Source organism: Phlebotomus papatasi, chromosome 1 (assembly GCF_024763615.1).
Source record: "Phlebotomus papatasi isolate M1 chromosome 1, Ppap_2.1, whole genome shotgun sequence".
In the NCBI taxonomy this organism is placed as follows: Eukaryota; Metazoa; Arthropoda; class Insecta; order Diptera; family Psychodidae; genus Phlebotomus; species Phlebotomus papatasi.
In genome coordinates this window covers 56,843,952-56,863,368 of record NC_077222.1, presented here as the reverse complement: position 1 = coordinate 56,863,368, position 19,417 = coordinate 56,843,952, and the positions used below count along the sequence as shown (strand labels likewise).

General features: G+C 31.7%; 2 protein-coding genes across 17 annotated transcripts in view; one reads left to right on the top strand and one right to left on the bottom strand.

Annotated features, from left to right (window-relative positions):
* LOC129808561 (microtubule-associated protein Jupiter) overlaps positions 1–5,779 on the top strand; it is an 86,458-nt gene extending 80,679 nt beyond the window's left edge. For 9 of the 16 annotated variants that reach the window (XM_055858355.1, XM_055858341.1, XM_055858351.1 and 6 more), the window contains 3 exons: positions 2,788–2,850; positions 3,173–3,355; positions 5,059–5,779. In XM_055858355.1, the coding sequence (XP_055714330.1) occupies positions 2,788–2,850; positions 3,173–3,355; positions 5,059–5,198 (386 nt within the window). In that variant the 3' untranslated portion in view covers positions 5,199–5,779. The remainder of the gene's footprint in view (positions 1–2,787; positions 2,851–3,172; positions 3,356–5,058) is intronic. The other 7 variants (XM_055858398.1, XM_055858405.1, XM_055858416.1 and 4 more) reach the window with 2 other exon arrangements.
* Positions 5,780–18,540: 12,761 nt separating this feature from the next.
* LOC129808795 (D-aminoacyl-tRNA deacylase) lies at positions 18,541–19,261 on the bottom strand. The gene is made up of 3 exons (XM_055858669.1): positions 19,155–19,261; positions 18,995–19,085; positions 18,541–18,923 (listed from the first exon to the last, which is right to left on the bottom strand). The coding sequence occupies exons 1-3, from the start codon at positions 19,195–19,197 to the stop codon at positions 18,563–18,565; spliced, it is 495 nt and encodes a 164-aa protein (XP_055714644.1). The 5' UTR covers positions 19,198–19,261; the 3' UTR covers positions 18,541–18,562.
* Between the last annotated feature and the right edge of the window lie 156 nt (positions 19,262–19,417).

The window sequence follows — 19,417 nt, the reverse complement described above, 5'->3', positions numbered from 1 at the left end:
ATATAGTAAGGGAGACTGGGGTAAAAGTCACAGATCGAAAAATTCAAAATTCAATATCTTCCAAGGTAAAAAAGATAGCGGCTCAAATTTTTTCTATAGATAGCCTCCATAGACCTTCTTCAATGTCGTCGTAAGTTTCTTAGAATTCAAGCAAGGAATTTAGAAAATAAAAAAAATAAAAATTTTTAGCCCTATTTTTGAAATATTTTCCTTGCAGAAGATAACAATTATTACCTACTTATTTTCCAAAATTGATAAATTTAAGTTAATAAATTTAATTTAATTTAAATATATTTTGGATTTTTTGAATAGGAATCTGCTATCTATTTTAGAATTTCACAAAGGTTCTTTTTTCAGAAATCCTTTTATTAAAAATGGCCACTTGGGGTAAAAAGTAACAAAATGTATAGAGCAAAAAGTAACAAAAAGCGAAGCAATTTCTGATGTCTCACGGCGAAAAGAAAATTCATTATCATGTCTCGCCGCTTGTTGTTTGCATTGGTCAAACGATTTGCAGTTTTTTTCTGTGTTTTTTCTAAAATAGCTTGAAAAGCGCTTTTCTTGTTTTCTCACTTTTCTCGCAGAGAAAACGGTGTTTTACAAAGCTGTAGATGAATAAATTTTCTATGAAAATATTTCCTCTAGGTATTTTTTCAAATTTACGGAAGCCTGTAATGAAGCGAATCAAAATATGATAATACCCAGTGTCTGGTACTATTTGGCCCAGCATTTTTGAGAATGATCACAAAATTACCTTTTAGAAATCGGCCCTATAAACGTATTTCCTTACAAAATAGAGGAATATTACTTTAACAAAGTTGTAGAGCGGTAAATTTCCTATGAAACTGCGCTAATTAGAAATTTTTGAAGCGCTCGAGTAGCTTGTAAAAAAACAAAATATCCGTTGTGTGACTTTTTGCCCCAGTCTCCCCTATAGCTTTATGAAGCTATTTTATAGACAGAATTTTGTAATGAAGATCATCAGGTATTTAATTAATTTTTGCGTTTCAATTGTCTTAAAAAAATAATGTAAAATTTTTATAACCATTTCTCATATTTAAGCATTATTCACATGTTATTAAATAACACTGTGCAACAGCAAAAAATGTATTTTTCAAAAAACCGGTATTTTCGGGTTCCTTGATGTCTCCCGAGTACATATCCCGAAGAAAGTTATGGTCTATAACGTCTGGTTTCTGAGCTAGATTAAAATGAAAAATGAAAAGAAATTGGTTAGAAATATTTTGTGAAATTTGCTTTATCTCAAAAATGGTACATCCTAGGTTGTTGGTGTCAAAGAATGACTCAAGGATGTGTAGAGGTAGAGCAGGATTCAAGGAAAATATTCCAGGAACGAATCATATCCCTATCTCCTCATTTTCCTTGAAATGTTCCAGATTTTCCCCATAAATCCCTAAATATCCTTCAAATTCATTAAAAGGATGCACAGGATGACTTGCATCGTTTACAAAAATATTCTCCTATCATAGGATCATAAAACTTATCGTTATCCAGAAATTATGCATTTGAATTACTTATGAACCTTATGAACAACAGACTTTTCCCATAAAATTTAATATTTTATCTTATATCCTCATATCATAAAATTATAATAAACTAATAGTTTACCTTTCTTTATAATGAACTATCAAACACATTTCTGACATAGGGGAATCTAGGTTCTTACTTGGTTGCTTGGTAGCCGAGATAATTCAATTTATTTATTTATTTTGTACACATTTTTTGACCACAGTGAGTCTTTTGTCCATGTAACGAACTACGACAATATTAAAGAATGATTGAATTTTGTAAGAATTTTCATTTAAACCTTATTTTAAATAACGTAACGCTCGTAATCTAAAACGCAGTAACTTCAAGATAAATACGCCAAAATTAAACTTTTTTCATTTCACAGCGATCGTGAGAACTTATTAGGTCTTTTTTAAATATTGAATATTTTAAGGGAATCCTGTAATATATCAAGTATCATTACTGTTGTTACTGTTTAATTTAGGATGGGAAATAGGCTCAAATGAAGTTACAAAACTATGGCTTTCTGACCAAAGAGAATTTCCAAGGGATAATTTTTTTTTAATTGATAGAACAACTAAAGCTTAAATTTCAAAGGCTTTAAAAAGCCAATAAGTGTATGGCGTCAAGAAACGTAACAATGAATTTGCATTTGACAAGCTTCCAACCCTTGAAATTGAAGTGTTTAATGCTAAAAGTAGCTAATTTCTCATGAAACGAAAAACACAAACATTTTCAAATAGCAGAATAAAATCAACAAAACACTTTTTAATATAAAATATTCATCAAGTTTTTTTTTCACTATAATGTGTTAAATGTTCAGCTCCGCCCTAAACAGTTTTTTTTTCATATCTTGAGATATTTTTCAATATATAATTGCTCCATCAAGCTTCAATTGTTGCGAAACTATCAATTAATCTCGATATATCTGTTTGGATTAAACATTCCAATGAATTATGCTCGGAATTGGTTCCGCATAATGTTTCACTGACTCTGCATTTTATTATGTGTTCATAATCAGCATTTCTATTGGCCTAATTTAATTATTGTTTTGAAAATTTGTGCGTAGAAAGTGCCTAGTCAGTGAGGTACAATAGACGGTAACAAAAGCTTTGGAGCTATATGCTCCAGAGATTTAGTCAAATTGAGAGATTTTCAACGCTTTTTTTTTTAAATAAAAGAATACTTCTGGGATAAATTCTTAGGTTCTGACAGCAGCAGATAGTTTTAAGACTTTTCTTTCCCTCTGCCTTTCAGAGCCTGATGACAGTCCCTTCTTGGGGTCATCTCGTTCCACAGCATCTAACGCTTCCAGTCCAAGTAAAGTAACAAATTGCCATAATAATTCCTACTTTTACTATCTCTAAATTTATTAATTTCCTTTTCTCGATTATATTATGTATATAAATGTATATTCTGTTAATATTTCTTTATCTCTTTTGAGTATTTTGCCTCTCAATTAATTTTTTCATTGAATTAATTTTATTGCACTATTTCTTCTCTGGGTTTTAACTTCGTGACTTCAATGAACCGAAAAATTATCAAAACGTTCTTTCGGATGCACTTGCGTGATCTGGTTGGTTTCTTTTGGCACAAAAACAAAAAAAAAATGGGATGCAAAAATAAAACAATATATGAAAAGTGTCGTCCATGTCGACAAGATCAGGAAATTCTTCCGCATCCACCAAGCAATTGTTTGGGAATGATTGCTGTGTGATGAATGGTGGCTTCAATCGACCCAAATACACACCAAGAAATCCCGTGACCGGTTTGGGGCTCAATGAGCCGATGAATCGTGTGAGGAAGTTGGGAAGCAATCGAAGAGGTATCAAAGCCTAATCTCTTCATGTCTCGTGTTTCCCCATGTGTTTATGTTGTTGTCATTCCCTTGATTTCTTTTTAAAACCTTTTTTTGGAACTTCTTTGCTGATTTTTTTTTGCTGGTCGGTAGAATTTGACTTTTTGAGTATGAGCTGCTCCCTTATAACGCCTTTTAGCTCTAACCAATTGAAGTAAATTTTTTTTTAAATTTTAATATTTTATTCTATGTCGAAGAGTATTCTTTTAATAAGGTTTTGACGAGAATTAAGAAAACGCTGATTTGATAAAATTTATTAATATTCTCTGTATTCCCTTTGAATGATGGTTGATGGAGCCTATTTGATGTAATACGTTCCTAAAAGGCCGAAGATCTTTTTTCTGGTGTTGTGAGGTAGTCGAAGAGTAAACTAAAATAATAACTTTCAATATTTAAATTTGACCATGATAAAATAAACCACGCCCTTTCGAAATGTCACCTATGATAAGATAGAGCCTATTTATTGATGCAAGACCCTTCAAAAAAATCAAAAATGACCTTTTTTTCTAATGTAGTGAGGTAGGTCAGAAGTAAACTAAAATAATCACTTTCACTATTTAACTTTGACCGCAACAAAATAGGCCACGCCCCTTTAAAAGTTACAAGTGGAATCATAAATCCGTATTCGGAAATGCTACATGCAAATTATTTTTTTCAATTTTTATCCACTGTCGCGTAACAGTGAAGAATGTAATGAGAATAGGAGAACGACTGAAAAATATTACATGAAAATCAGATAATTATTGTCATTTTTCAATTATGTTTTATAGTGGGCGTGGCTGGTGAATAAAGAAAATTTTTAATTGGTAAACCCTACGACTCTCCCTTTTCCCAGATTTAAATAGTAAAAATAATATGTGTGGGATTAATTTAATTAAATCTTGAAAGAATAAAAGGACAGTTTTGTAAAAGTTATACTTAGATAATTTAAAAAGTCTTTTCTGTATTATAAAATTTTATTATTCACTTCTGGATTTTGTATTTATTACAAAAAATTGTTCTGGGAATGCTCTTATATTCCCTTAAAGTATTTTTTTAAAATAAATTCAATATGTAAATTTTAGGAGGCCACAACTTCTAAAGGGGGCGTGGCCTGAAATGGTTATTGAGCAGAACTTACTTAGGGAGTCAAATGTAACTACCATGCAAAGAATTAAGAAAAGGTTCCAGTAAAATACAGTATTAAGACTGTTTTTGGTTGTTTTAGTTTTTTTTTTTTTTAATAAACATTACCGAAAAACACTGAAAGACTGTATTTGGAAAGTTCGATGCTGTAATTTTGGTTGATTTTCTAATTGATTTAACTTCGTTTTGATTTTGTGGTGTTGGTTTTTTTTAACATACAGTTTGTTTCTTTTAATACTTGCTTTTCTCTTGTACATTATACTTTCAAAAGCACATAATACACTCTTTTTTACAACAACATTCTTTATCCAATTTTCATCTCACGTGTTTTAGTTTTGTGGTTATTTATCTCATTTTTCTTTATTCATTTAATGAATTTAGAGTGTTTCTGGTGTTTTGTGCGTTTCATTGCGTTTCATCCATTTGAGCACGAAAACAATAATTAATGAATTTTTGTATCGATTCTCTTGTAACTTGTCTGCTGATCAACTCTGGACATTATGAATGGGTTACGATTGTAAAAAAAAAAAAAACAAAAAAAATAGAAGGAAATCCAGTGACTGGAGAAGGTTACAAACCGGCCGGAACGGAAATAAATACATCGATTCCCTGTTTGAATGGCGCCAATCAAGTTATCAACAAGAATAGAGTCCCTCCAGGAGGATTTTCTTCTGGACTGTGGTAAAGACATTGCGCAAGATGGGTTGGGTGTTAGAGTTCCAAATACATGGGCTCATATGACAGAAGAAGATGTGTTTAAAAAAAAGGATGTTTTTTGTCGTAAAACACTTTCCAATTGTTCGACCATTTCTCTTTGAAGATAACACACAAATTACACAAAAAAAATGGAGAAAAAGAAAATCCTACTGAAAATATTTGGATTTATTATAATTCTCTAAAACAAGAGATCTAAATTCTTACTGTATTTATTGAACAAAAAAAAAACAGAAAAATTAAATTCTTGATTTTTTGTCATATTATTTGGCATTTTAATTTATTAAGAAAAACTATAAGCTTTTATAAAGAAAAATCACAAGACACAAAAATTTAACGACTGCAAATATCTTATTTTAAAAATATAAGCTTAATTTTACAAATATTCTAACATTTGCAGTAAGATTTTTTCACGTGTTTTCTTTTCTATGTTTTTTATTAGATCTACAATAATAATCTATTTATTGCTTTTCTACCCACCAAAAAAAAAGGTGAGAAAGGAATATTGAGGAAAATTAAAAAAAAAACTTACTCTTAAGCAAATAATATGCTCCGATATTTCCTCAAAAACAAAAAAAAAGATAAACATTTCAAATGAAGTAAAAAAAAAATACAAGAAACAATTTTTGACGTAAATTCAATCTTCCCCCTTAATAAACTGTAGTGTGAAGTCTACACATTTCATAGATACAAAAAAAAAATCCAATGTAGAAGATGAATTTAGCAAATAATCTTATATTTTACTAACATTTGAAATATTTACATACTATAAGTGTCATTTGTATTAATTAATATTAAATGATATCGCGGAAGAGAAATAGAAGAAAAACAATATATAATAATCGTTGATAGAAGAAGAATAAGATTTAAAAAAAATCATAAAAGGGTTTGTAGTGTGTAGAGTGTTTTCATTAATGATAAATGAACAAGATTAAAAAAAATATATACGATGAAAAAATGAAGAAAAAGAAGCATTGGAAGATAATTGTGATTGACCATTTTGTAGATGAAACAAAATATTTTGGAAAATTAAAGAGAATTCTTGTCCTATTTGAGAAATTCATAAAATGATTATTTCAAAGGTTCAATTTCTTTTTGAAATTATTTAAATTTATCGTCATGGAAGAATTTGTAGAAGTAGTTAATTGCGAGAAACTATATTTATAGTCGTAAGGTAAAGTACCCTTACTCGACCGGGTTCCTCTATTCGACCGGTGGGTCAATTTTTGAATATTTGATGGTGAATTTTATCAATTTCTTTGAATTTGTCACTGATTCGTATTATTTAAAGAATAATTGACCTATTAATGTTAGATCATACACAAAATATTATAGCAAATATAATTAAATTGAATAAATAAATCTACCGGTCGAATAGAGGAACCGGTCGAATAAAGGGTACTTTACCTTATGCAACTAGTTTGCAATTCAAAATAGTTTCATGCAATTAAGTCATTTTCACAAATTTTCCTGACAAAGAACTTGGTGTGGCCTTTAAAGAAGAAAGAAAAACAGTTTGAAATTTTAGGAAAAAAAAACGAATGGACAAATAGAAAGAAAAGTGCCTTTTTCTTCTATAAAAAAAAAACGAAAGAAAAATAAGATGGATTGCGAATGAAAATTTTCCAGTGTATAACATGCCACAGAGTTTTTTTTCTTAAGCATTTCGCATTGTATTTTAGTTTTGACGTATTTTTTTTTTTTGATTTTTACAGAAAATTTTACAAATTACACTCTTGAGTAATTAATAAATTTAAAAAACAATAAATTGGAAGGAGATAAATAAAAATCTCTAATCTTGAGGATTATCTTGCTTATTAATTTCTTCAATCTTTTCGCTTTTGTTGGTCATTGAATCCACTTCTACGTTCTAGTTTTCGTCTTGGGAGTGAACTCAATGGATTTGTGAGAAGCGTCACTGATGAGTTTAAAAGTGAGTAGAGCTGAGATTTTTATTTTGTCATTTCGAATATGCTCTTTATTGAAATAAACGCTAAAAGTAAAAAGTGAAAATTATTTAAAATGAGATACCGGGGCAGAATCAGCTGCAAATGAAATTTTTATTGCCTATAATTTGTTAAAAACGTTTTTAAGATTGATAAATATTTCATTGAATAAGGAGAGAATTTATATTATGACCAGCGCACAATAACTTTTGTTTGTAAACATGTTTTCAAAATTTCCCATGAGAATGAGCGAGTTGACTAGATCTAGATCTCACTCACTCTCATTGAAATGTCAAAAACATGTTTACTAAACAAAAGTTATTGTGCGTTGGGCCTTATCCTGAAGAATTAATATTTTGCTCAATATTCTTTCTAATGAAAACAATAACACCCCACAGTCTAATTCTACCCATGAAAAATTTTGCTCCAGTCTCCCCTAATCCCTTGATTTTTTTACTCTCCAAAATTTCCACATTCCACGGCCCCAGGGATCACTTTTCTCAGCTTACCTTGGCGTTTCAGAATATTTCTCAGAAATTGTGTTACACTGTTTGTCTTGCTGTCCGTCTGTTGATCCGTATGTAAGACCAATGGATTACAGATAGTAACTTGGGGCTTTAGACCACCTATAAGTCGGCATCTGCATTAACATGTCCGTCATTTTTCTGTCAGCCCCCCTGCTCGTTCCCTTGCAAAACCGTGTTCTGTGAGATTGCTCCAAAACGTGTCGTGTGATTTTTTTTTCAATTACCTAGGCGGACATTTTGTATTCGGCGGATCATAGGTGAGAAAAGGAATGAACACGGTTTTGAAAACCAGTAATTTAGCCGAATGAATAAGCTCGGCTTTCCTCAACACGCTTCTGCCAAGCTTCCTCATAACTGCGGAAGCTTGACCGATTCACGACGAGAGTTTTGGGTCCATTCTACCATCACTCGTAAATAACACCCCGAGATACTTTTCCACCTTTATCAATGATTTTCCATTAACATGTAGAGTGCATTGCACACGCTGTTGGGAAATCCCCATGTCAAAGGAACGCCTCTTCAACAGGGAACCCCTAGCAAGGTGTTGAGCAGGCCTCCTGTACAACACCTTGCTGGATATGAATTCTAAAATTGTGAGTTTATCATGTGAGAAATTCACCGTTCTGAGATCGTCTTATTTAAGTGTTTGAAAAGACTTTAACAAAAATTATTGTATGAATTCTAGGATACCGTGAGTGTTTCATGTGACGCTTAGTATAAAAAGCCCAATACTCACAAAAGGCGTTCAAAGAGATGTGAATTTATCACGTGAAAAATTCGGGAATTTCAGAATGGCTAAAACATTTGTGGTAAGTATTTTGGTAAAAACGGTAAGTAAAAAATACACTTGGTTAGTAAAACAGCAAAATTGGTATAAGTAAAAAAATCAATTTTGGTAAGTAAAAAGCTAAGTTTGGTAAGTAAATATGTTGGAATGGTAAGTAAAATTGAAAGCATGGTAAGTATAAATACAAAACTGGTAAGTAAAAATTCAAAATTGGTAAGTAAGAAAAAGACATTTGGTAAGTAAAAAAATCAAAAATGGTAAGTAAATAATCAATATAGGTAAGTAACAAAATCAAATTGGTAAGTTAAAAATCTAAAATGGTAAGTAAAAAAAATCTAAAATGGTAAGTAAAAAACTCACAAATGGTAAGTAAAAAAAATCTAAAATTGTAAGTAAAAAATTCACAAATGTTAAGTAAAAAAATCTAAAATGGTAAGTAAAATAATCAAGAATGGTAAGTAAAAAAATCGACTTTGATAAGTAAAAAAATCGAATTTGGTGAGTAAAAAAATCAAAAATGGGAAGTAAAAAAAATCAAATTTGATATGTAAAAAATCTGAATCAGTACAAAGTTTTGTTTTTTGTATACAATTAGTACCACTTGTATATGCGCTAATTTTATAAACATGTTGTTTTATATCAGTACTAAATACTTTTTATTTGCGATATTCTATACTACTTGGAGAAGATTGCTTCAAAATTAGTAGTTTTAATTGCCTCTTGAGTCACTTATAACTACAAACTAATTATATAACAGTTATATTCCCCAAGGGTACTCAGTGGGTCAAGTGGTAGAGCACTAGCTCTATGATGGAAGTGTCCTGGGTTCGAATCCCCTTTAGGTCACCAGGAATTTTTCTGGCGTTAAAGGTGTTCGGATTGCATCCAGTGAGATGATACTGATAATTCCCCAAAACATTGAAAATTTCCATTTGCCCCGAAGAACGAAACCAAAAACTTCCCAAAGCACAGAAATTTTCCCTTTGTTCCGAAGGACGAAACAAAAACTTCCCAAAACACAGAAAATTTCCCTTTGCCTCAATAGGCGATACTTTCATGATTTCCGAAATGACATAGTCACGGGTCCTGCCATGAATTAACAAAGTTTATATTAGTGAGTATACGAAGCGTTATACAAAATTTCAAGATAATTTTATGAATCCTGGATATAATGCCTTAAAGTCAAAACCAAAACATAAAAAAGCATCTTAAACATGTCCGATCTCCCCTATCGCAAATACAGAATATTTAGTATTCATATGAAACAACACGTCTATAAAATTTTAGTATTTTTTACTTAGCAAATTTGATGTTTTTACTTGAGATTTTTGACTTTTTACCTAACATTTTTGTTTTTTTTACATATCTTTTTAAATTCTCTTACTTACCGTTTTAGATTTTTTTTATTAACCATTTGTGACATTTTTATTTACCATTTTTCTTTTTCTACTAACCAGTTCTGATTTTTTTACTTATCATTTTAGATTTTTTTTTACTGACCATTTTAGACTTCTCTACTTCACCATTTCAGATTTTTTTACTTACCATTTTAGACTTTTTTACTTACCATTTTAGATTTTTTTACTTACCATTTCAGATTTTTTTACTTACCATTTTAGACTTTTTTACTTACCATTTTAGATTTTTTTACTTACCATTTTAGATTTTTTTACTTATCATTTTAGATTTTTTACTTACCATTTTAGTTTTTTTTACTTACCATTTTAGATTTTTTTACTTACCATTTTAGATTTTTTACTTACCATTTTGGATTTTTTTCTTCCCATTTTAGATTTTTTTACTTACCATTTTAGATTTTTTTACTTACCATTTTAGATTTTTTTGCTTACCATTTTTGACTTTTTTGCTTACCAAATTCGATTTTTTTACTGACCATTTTTGAATATTTTACTTACCAATTTTGAATTTTTGCTTACCAATTTTGATGTTTTACTTACGAATTTTGAATTTTTACTTACCGATTTTGATGGTTTACTTACCAATTTTGATTTTTTACTTACCAATTTTTATATTTCACTTACCAATTTTGATGTTTTACTTACCAATTTTGAAGTTTTACTTAGAAAGTTTGAGTTTTTACTTACAAATTTTGATTTTTTACTTACCAAATTTGCATTTTTTACTTACCATTTTTAATTTTTTTTGCTTACTATTTCACCAAAATACTTACCATTCTGCTGCAGCCTTTCAGAATTCACCCCTCCCTGTTGAGTTTGAGGAAGTTAAAATTGTTCTCCAATTTCCCTCTATAAGTAATTAGTGTGATTTAGATGAGCCCCATCTGAGCTTACATGTTTCTGAGTACAGTAGATTCTCGCTAATTCGGCTCTTTTAAGATCGGGCTACTTTTTAATTGGGGCAGCAGTTAAATTTGAAAAAAATTTGTTGATATTTTTCAAGTTTGATTATAGTAAGGCCATGTAACTCCGACGATTGCTAAACTCGGATGCCGCGACCGATTTAACTCCGATACATCCACTTAAAATATAATTTATATTTTTAATTCTGTAATTAATTACTGCAGTATCATAATATAACTATTCTACTTTAAGAAAAACCAAAAATTATATTTTTATCGGTTTAATAAGTGGGTACAAGAAATATTTTTTAAGCTCGGGTCAGCTGGGTTGTGTACTAAAAATTTAATTTCTGAGAAAATTTTGCTGTTGACAGCTCGTCGCTGGAAAAAGTTTAGTGTTTTTTCTATATAATAAAACATTATTTGCAATCAAAATTATTAATAAAAGTTAGTGTAGTTATTGATCTACAAGGTGAGTAAGAGTTTATTGATAATATAAATAATTCATACAGAAATAAGTGATTTTTGTGAATGTTTACATTTCGATGCAAGTCGGATGCGGTGAAAGTCAATGTTTTGGTTCAGAATTTGCATTGTTCAGGACTCTTTTTCTGTTTCAGATGCCAAAGGGAACAAAAGAAAAGACCCATAAGGACAAGCCCTACTCTAAGGAAGGTCTTAGGAATGCCTTGCAGTGTGTACGAGATGGTTCTACCATAGCATATGCATCCAAAACATTTAATGTCCCAAGAACAACACTGCACAACAAATTGACCGGCAAATACCCAGAGGAGTGCCCCAATGGCAGGCCAACAGTTCTTTCAAAAGAACAGGAAAAAGAACTTGTCAAATGGATCCTGGGATGTGCGGATGGCTAGCATCCCATCGGGAAGGAACAAGTTCTGGACAGCGTTAAACTCATCTGTGAGGTCTACAAAATTCCAAACCATTTTACAGCTGGAAGACCCGGAGACGTTTGGTTCAGGAATTTTCTTAAGCGTCATCCAGAGCTCAGCATGCGCAAGCCAAAATCATTCTCATTGGAAAGAGCTACTGTTACTGCTGAAGACCTCACGGAATGGTTTCAGAATTGTCTTGGATATTTCACAGAACACAACCTTCTGAGCATTTCACCAGACCGTGTTTTTAATTGCGACGAAAGTGCCTTCTTTTTGACACCGGAAGATGGAAATGTCCTGTCCAGGAGAGGTTCACGTGTAGTTCCATCTCTTAAAAAATCAGGACCGAAGCAATGTATCACAGTACTCTTCATGGTGTCAGCTACTGGCGAACTTGCTCCTCCAATGGCTGTTCATAAAACTGACATTACTCCAAAAATTGCCATTCACAACGCAGAAGGATGGAAAATGGGAACGTCACCACAGAGTGGCTGGATGGATGGGCCACTTTTCTATGCTGGTCTTTATTTCCCGAAAAATGTTTTCCAACATTCAGAGGAGTCCATTATCAATAACCAGCACGATCAGGCCACCGACAATAATCCTTCAAATGATCCAGTCATCCCTGGAAACCAACTCTCTGTAACTTCTGAGACTCAACCGATCTTCGACACACTAAAACAATGCTATTTCTGGCCAGGAGAAATTCCAAAACGTCGTCAGAAGAAGAGGGTCAAAGCCAGCAATGTCAAACACCAGTATATTGTATCTTCCGAGGAAATTATCGCGGAACAGGAGGAAAAATTGAGGCAGGATTTACAAAAAAAGAAAGAAATTGTTTAACGGAAGTTGACCAGAGAGAGGAACAAAAAAATAAGGGCAGAAGAAAAGGAGATAAAACTAAAGGAGAAACACATGGTAAAGGAAAAGGCTCAAATGCCAATTGAAGCTGAAAAGAAAAAACGTGGAAGGAAGTCAGCCAAGAAAACCGAGGAAAAATCAAAGAATTGAGTGCAATCTTAAAATAAATAAAAATATATATAATTAAATAATAAATTAATGAAATGAATTGATGGAATAAAACTCTAAAAAAATGTTTTTGAAATAATATCTTCTCATTTTTATGCATTAAACTTTTCCTTAAAATGAGCATCCGAGTTTCATCGAATTCAACGGAGTTACAAAAAAACATCGCAGTAACATTCTTGCGCATATATTAATATTATCGTAATTTTATTAATTTTCATCAATATTATTGCTAAAATTCTATTTCTATTATGATTCTAAATTAAACAAAGAATAATTCTATTGATTTGGAATGGGGAAAAAAATATTTCATCAGTCCAAAAACAAGCATTAAAGTCGCACTCTATGAAAAGTATCCGGATTACCTCTCTTTACTATATATTTATATGAAGCAAATAAGCTCAAATTTGCCATGGTTAGACTTAGTTTTGATATGATTTTGCATTATTAAGGGATTTTTATAATATTCACAATATATTTGAGTACGTGAACTCAATATGTGTATGCAAATGAATAAAAAATCGTTGCATTTGAAAAAGTTTGTCGCCCGAATTTGAGAGAGTCTACTGTAATTCTGCCGCGGTTTCCACTACAAAAACACTTGATTTAATCCTAATAACGGTTTTTCAAGATCAAAGGTCAATAAGGCTATAAAGAGAGGCGTGTTAATGAAATTTAGCTTCTAAAAGCATAGAAAATTGACAGATATTAATTAATAATTGTACTTAATAATTGATCATAATTATTCATAAATTTTATCGTTTATTCATAAATGCAGCTCGGCCAACTTTTGACTTAATAAGTTTCATTTTTGACATGATTTTCTTTGCATAAAATTCTTATAAATTCATTAACATGGCATTTTATGCCAATTTCTTTTTTATGTTTTATTACAGCGAAAACTACTTTGAATATATTACTAATTTCCGTTATAATGTATGTGAAGAGAATTTATTGGGCTTTATTTTTCATTTAAAAGAACATTAAATAACTTTTATTTTAACATAATATAGTGAAAGAACTAAAAAGCGAATTTTCTGTCAGTTACTTAAGTCTTTTATTCTTAAAAAAATAGTAATTTTGAAAACAAGAACTGAATAGGGATGAATAAGTATAAAACTTGAGGATTGCCCTGATTTTCTTGATCACTTTTTTCACTTTTTCTGGCACCTGAATTCAATTCTAGTCACAGTTTCATCATTATCACTACTTTCCTTATCTGGTTTTGTTCAGTTTATAATTTGAATCTGCTGAGTATCATATTATTAGATAGAAATTGTACAGATTTTTGATTCCAGTTCCTCATATGGTGTAGTGGAAGCCTAATTTGTTGCTTTTCAGACAATATTCAATTTTGCACTGACTCTCGTAAAAAGTCTCTTGGTGTTCATCCAATCCAAATCATTTTTTTGTCCAGAACCTTCCAAAGGTATCCTCAGATAGTCAATTGTTTTGCAGTTTCTTCTAGCAAAATATTTTCAAGATAGATTAGAACTCTAGGTGCTCTAGCTTAGAGCCGTAAGTAGAGGGAGGTTTAATTGAACAGCAATCAAATTCATTACTCTGTAACTCAAAGAACTGCTGGTAAGAACATTATCATTACTTTGCATAGTGACAGTGATAGTCTATTCTCAACAATAAAAAATCGATTTTCGAACTTGTATTTGAGGAAGTCTCCTTAATTATAAAATAAAACCTTATAAATTCCTAAAAAAAAAAAGATAAGATTTCATAATGCTTAAAAATAATTATGCTCGATAGCGTTAAGAAGTTTCTTCGATTGGTCTTTGTTAATCAATTGCTTAAGTCTCTAACAGTTACCACAGTCAAGGCACGTACGTGTCGAAAACATACTTTTACTGCATTTAAATTTGCATTTATAGTGCTTTTATTTACATTTATTTTCAAAAAAAAAATGTCAGTAAGATTATAACTAAGTGGACAAAAGCAATTTTAAATGATTTTTGTGATGACTGTCTTAAGACGGTCTTACTTGATAGAGGTTTAATATCCTTTTCTCGCTCCTATTATGATCTTTGCGTTAAAGTGAATGCTAACATGCTAATGTGTATCGGAAAATTGTCATGAAAAAACTGTGAAACCCTGGGAATGCAAAAATTTCGTCGAGAGATAGAGTGGACGTTCCAACATTAAATCATCAAGGGAATTCTATAACAATTAATATGTTATATGTCATATGACAAATTTTTTAATGTAACTTGGGAGCAGAACAACATTAATAGAGACAAATGAATATCTAATGTCTATTGTAAGGACCTTTTTTGCAGGTCTCAGTGATTGATAAAAATGACATTCCAGTATAGTGTTCTGGAATTTATCACATAAAAAAAATTATATTTGTCATATGACATTGTCATACTGTTACAAAATTCTCCTACAGATACACCCGAGTCTGTCCCATAAATTGCGCTTTAATTTTATTTTTATCTAAATGCAATGGATGGGTGTTCACTAGACTTCCCAATGTACAAAATGTACAAAATGGTAAAAAATCCCGATACATCAAATTAAATAAATAAATAATATTTCCAAATTTTGAATAGGGTCGGAGGAACGTCTGTTCGACAGGGAACCCCTATTGACACTTTTGTCAAAATGTTGAAAATTATTTATTGTATCTAATAAAATATAAGTAATATAACGTTTTTTCTGTAATATACCTTTTACTATAAACAAAGATGTTCAAATTTCGTATCCTAAATGGTACAAAATAGGGTGTCAATAGGTGCTGACAGGAGTTCTTAAAGTGTCAATAGACGTTCCTTTCACTATTTTGTGACTTTTCGTTTATGAATAAAATGTTTTTCAAATTAAAAGAAAATACAGCGGTTCGAAAAGTTACAGTTCACTTGCACCACTCTGCAAAATTTTCATTCATTTCGTAAATATACTCAACATTAAGTGTATGTTCCTTGGAAATTTGGAACGAGACACAATCCTTACCTAATTTTATTGACTAGTTCAGAGGTGTGCAAGAAACCGTTGAAACCGAATTAACGTCAAAATAAGTTTGTATAGTAGCGTTTTGACCATTGACGTACATGTTTCATTTGACGTTAATTCGGTTTCAACGGTTTCTTGCACACCTCTGGACTAGTTCCTGACCCATTTTCCAGACACCTTTTTCATATGCAATTCTTTTTCCACAATATGTTGTATTCGTTCTGTCGAGATGCCTATACTGCGAGCTATTTCACGCGAAGTTACTCTTGGATCTTCCGAAATTATATCATCAATTTGTTCTATGATATCTGGTGTTAATGCGGTTTTTGGACGTCCACTCTGTAGCTCATTTTCAAAACTTGTTCGACCGCGCTGAAACTCGTGTGCCCATTTGTAAACCGTTGTGTGTGAAGGAGCAACATCCCCTAAAAAGCCTAAAACATTTACCATGTCGGAATGAATTTCCATTGCCCTCAGACCTTTTCTAACAAGAAACTTAATTACTGCACGATGCTCAAGATTATTCATTAAAAAAAAGGGTGGCAAAGCGTCCTAGGCTTTGCGAGCTGCTTGAACTCCCGAGAAGGAGCTCTGCCTTATATTCCTTTTCGAAAATTTGTCTGGTGCATATAAAATTATTTTCGAATTAAATTTGTCTATAAATCACCTCAAAACCAGCTTGAAGTTAAAAATTGTTCAAGAAGAGGGTCTCAAAGTCATTAACCTTTTAATTAATATATTGATCAAATCGGGTGGAAATTATGCTTTTGAACGTGAATAATTAAAAATGTCGATTTTTCCGGTGATAGGTGTCTAAGGACGAAATGTTCAGCTGGACTACCTCCAAAACATTTCCAAAAATGAACGAAACCGTCAGGGCCAATTTTTTGCAAAGTTAGAAAAACCTAATTTTTGGCCAATTTTAATAATATGAATAAAGAGGTCGGGTTCGAGATAATGTCATTTGAGTAGTGGTCATCGAAGACCGGACGTCGATATCTCTTACGGTTTGAATTTTATATGGGTCAAAAGACTGAAAAAAACAGTACGCAGTAAGACTGCGAAAACCAGTATTTTCAAAATAAATCTATTACCGTTACTTTCCCGATCCATCACCGATTATCACCGATGCAGTCGGGTTCAGAATTACAAGAGCTATAAAAAAAGTCCAAATTTAACCAAATCCGTTGAAAATTAGGCCCTCCAGGGTGGTTGACCTTTAATAATTCAAAATGGCGATTTTTCCAGTGATAGGTGTCTAAGAACGAAATGTTCAGCTGGATTGCCTTCAAAACATTTCTAAAAATGAACGAAATCGTCAGGGCCAATTTTTTGAAAAGTAAAAAAAAACATGTTTTTGGAGGGGATAAAAGAGGTGGGGGGTAATTTAAGTAATTTAGTTCGATAGAGAATGTTGACTTGCGAGGGGGGGGGGTCACCGAAGACCGGAAATCAATATCTCTTACCGTTTGGCAGCCAGGATGGAGAGAAGTTGAAAAAGACACGATTGTTAAAACTGCTATCTCTTGGAGTTCGAGCAGTTAAAAAGTACTGTCCTTACAAAGTAATTGGCTAAAGAGGAAACAATGAATTGACAGATGGAAGTGAAATATTTGATTTAGACTGGAGAAAAGGTAGTAAATAATCTGACTATACACTCGACTCTTGGTTATCCGGCTGACTGGGGGACAAAATGACATTTAGGTTTTTTTGGATGATCAACGGTTTTTCTATTTTGTGCTGTGTGAATTTATTTTCTGTCTGACAAAGAACAAGAGAATTTTCTTCATGGTATGCTTATGTTTCATTTTTTATCAGAATTATGTATTAAAACTTCGATACAATGATAATAATACTTTAATTCACTCTGGAGAAACTTCATGTTTAGTAAAAATAATTTTGAATACATCAAACGCCAGCAGTGTTTGGCAGCTGTCACCCGGATAACGAAGTGCCGGATAACGAAGAGCTTAGTGTATAATTCTATCTTTTTTATTTATAAGAGCCGTAGGCGAATTTTTTAAAAAAAGATTTTCGTTTTGAACATTTTTTAAATATATTATTTTATTAAATATTTAAAAAAAATCATAATTTCAGTTAAACTTTTAAATATTTTTATAAATTTAAAAGCAAGAAATTACAAGAAGATACATAAAAATCTCTGATTCTGAGGATAATCCTGTTTATTGATCTCTTCAGTCTTTTTATTTTACGGTTCCGTGATTAGATACCCGTTATTTATAATGTTACCATACGAAATGGAAGTTCCTAGAGCAAAGATTATACCTGAAATCCCCAAAATCGTGGTTCTGGAGCATCTATTTTATTATCTAATATTATATTATTATATATATTTAAATTATGAGCAAAATTAAATTTAATAATTTTTTTCACTTCTTTTTGTATATAGGTCTTTTGCAGTGTATTAGCTGTCATTTTGAAATGGCTTAGTTTTGGTCGTTTTGTTTAAGATTTTGAGTTGGGTAAAAATTTCAGAGTGTTCAGGGTAGTTTGATTCAATCGTTTATATATTTATAAATGCCGGTCGACAAACTTTTCACGCAACTAGTTTAGCATTCAGGAATTTTCTTTCCATTTTTCCAAAAACAAGAAAAACAAATTTATTTAAGACACAAAGGATCAAAGATGTAGCTTAAGAGACGGGAGTTGATGTTTTTCTTGACTATATTTCTCGACTCCGTGTACAAGACTGCCTTATGTCTCAACTTCTGTGTCGCGAGGTAATCTATTATTGCTTATTAGCCAAATAAATAATTAGGTCGCGGATTGTCCAAGTGTTTCTCAAATATTCATAATTTCAAGCGATTCAATTTTGAGTCGCTACAAAGATATGAATTATCTAATTTTATGGATTATCCTCCTTATTAATCTCTTCAGTTTTGTCATTTTTGCTGGCTCCTGAATCCAATTCTAAGGTCACAGGTCCGTCGTTTTGAATATGAACCTGCATGTAGGCCCCAAACTTTCCGTCTCTAATTTTGTCCGGATGGTACTTCTGGCCCAGTTGCCGGAGGAAGGTGTTGTATAGGTCTTGGGCTTCAGTACCTTGCATAGCCAAGTGGAAGTCTGGTTTGTTGCCTTTCAGACGGTGATAAAGTGTGAATTGGCTCACACAGAGAATCTCCAATTGTTCATCCAAAACACTCTTTGACCAGCGCTTTCCGGAGGTATCCTCAAATAATCGAATATTTAGCAGTTTCCTCACTCTATTGATACAATTAAAGACGGATTACTCTATTGTGCTCTAGCTTAGAGCTTAAGATTTTTTTATCATTACATGTACTCAACATCTTTTGCTGTATCATCCTTACAAATCCCAACCAGAACACACAATCCTCTCCCAATTGCACTAATTACTTCCTGATCCACTGAATGTTCAGAAAATATGGCTTACAGTTACTGATATTGAATCAAATTAATTTTATATAATCACTTACCTGTCACAGAAGCTGAAGTTACCCTCTGAACAATTGCCTTCATCTCCTAAAAACTCCTTTATTTATTTCTTTGCAAAAACATCAACAATTACTGAAGGTTATGTTGTATTCTTCCCCGGCTCTCAAATTTTCCATAAGCGCCTCTAGTGGATTCCCACATTTATAATCTTTACCACTTCAATCAGCAATTGTCGTATTTGCCATGGAACGCCCCAAATAGGTATCACAGTTGAATAAAGTGCCAAAATGTCGATAAAGCAGTT

Bases quoted from the DNA above. Each gene is read 5' to 3' on its own strand.
- LOC129808795 (XM_055858669.1), bottom strand. From the start codon at position 19,197: ATGAAGGCAATTGTTCAGAGGGTAACTTCAGCTTCTGTGACAG. The intron at 19,086-19,154 runs GTAAGTGATTAT...CTGAACATTCAG, and splicing joins AACTTCAGCTTCTGTGACAG to TGGATCAGGAAGTAATTAGT. The intron at 18,924-18,994 runs GTAATGATAAAA...TTGTATCAATAG, and splicing joins GCAAAAGATGTTGAGTACAT to AGTGAGGAAACTGCTAAATA.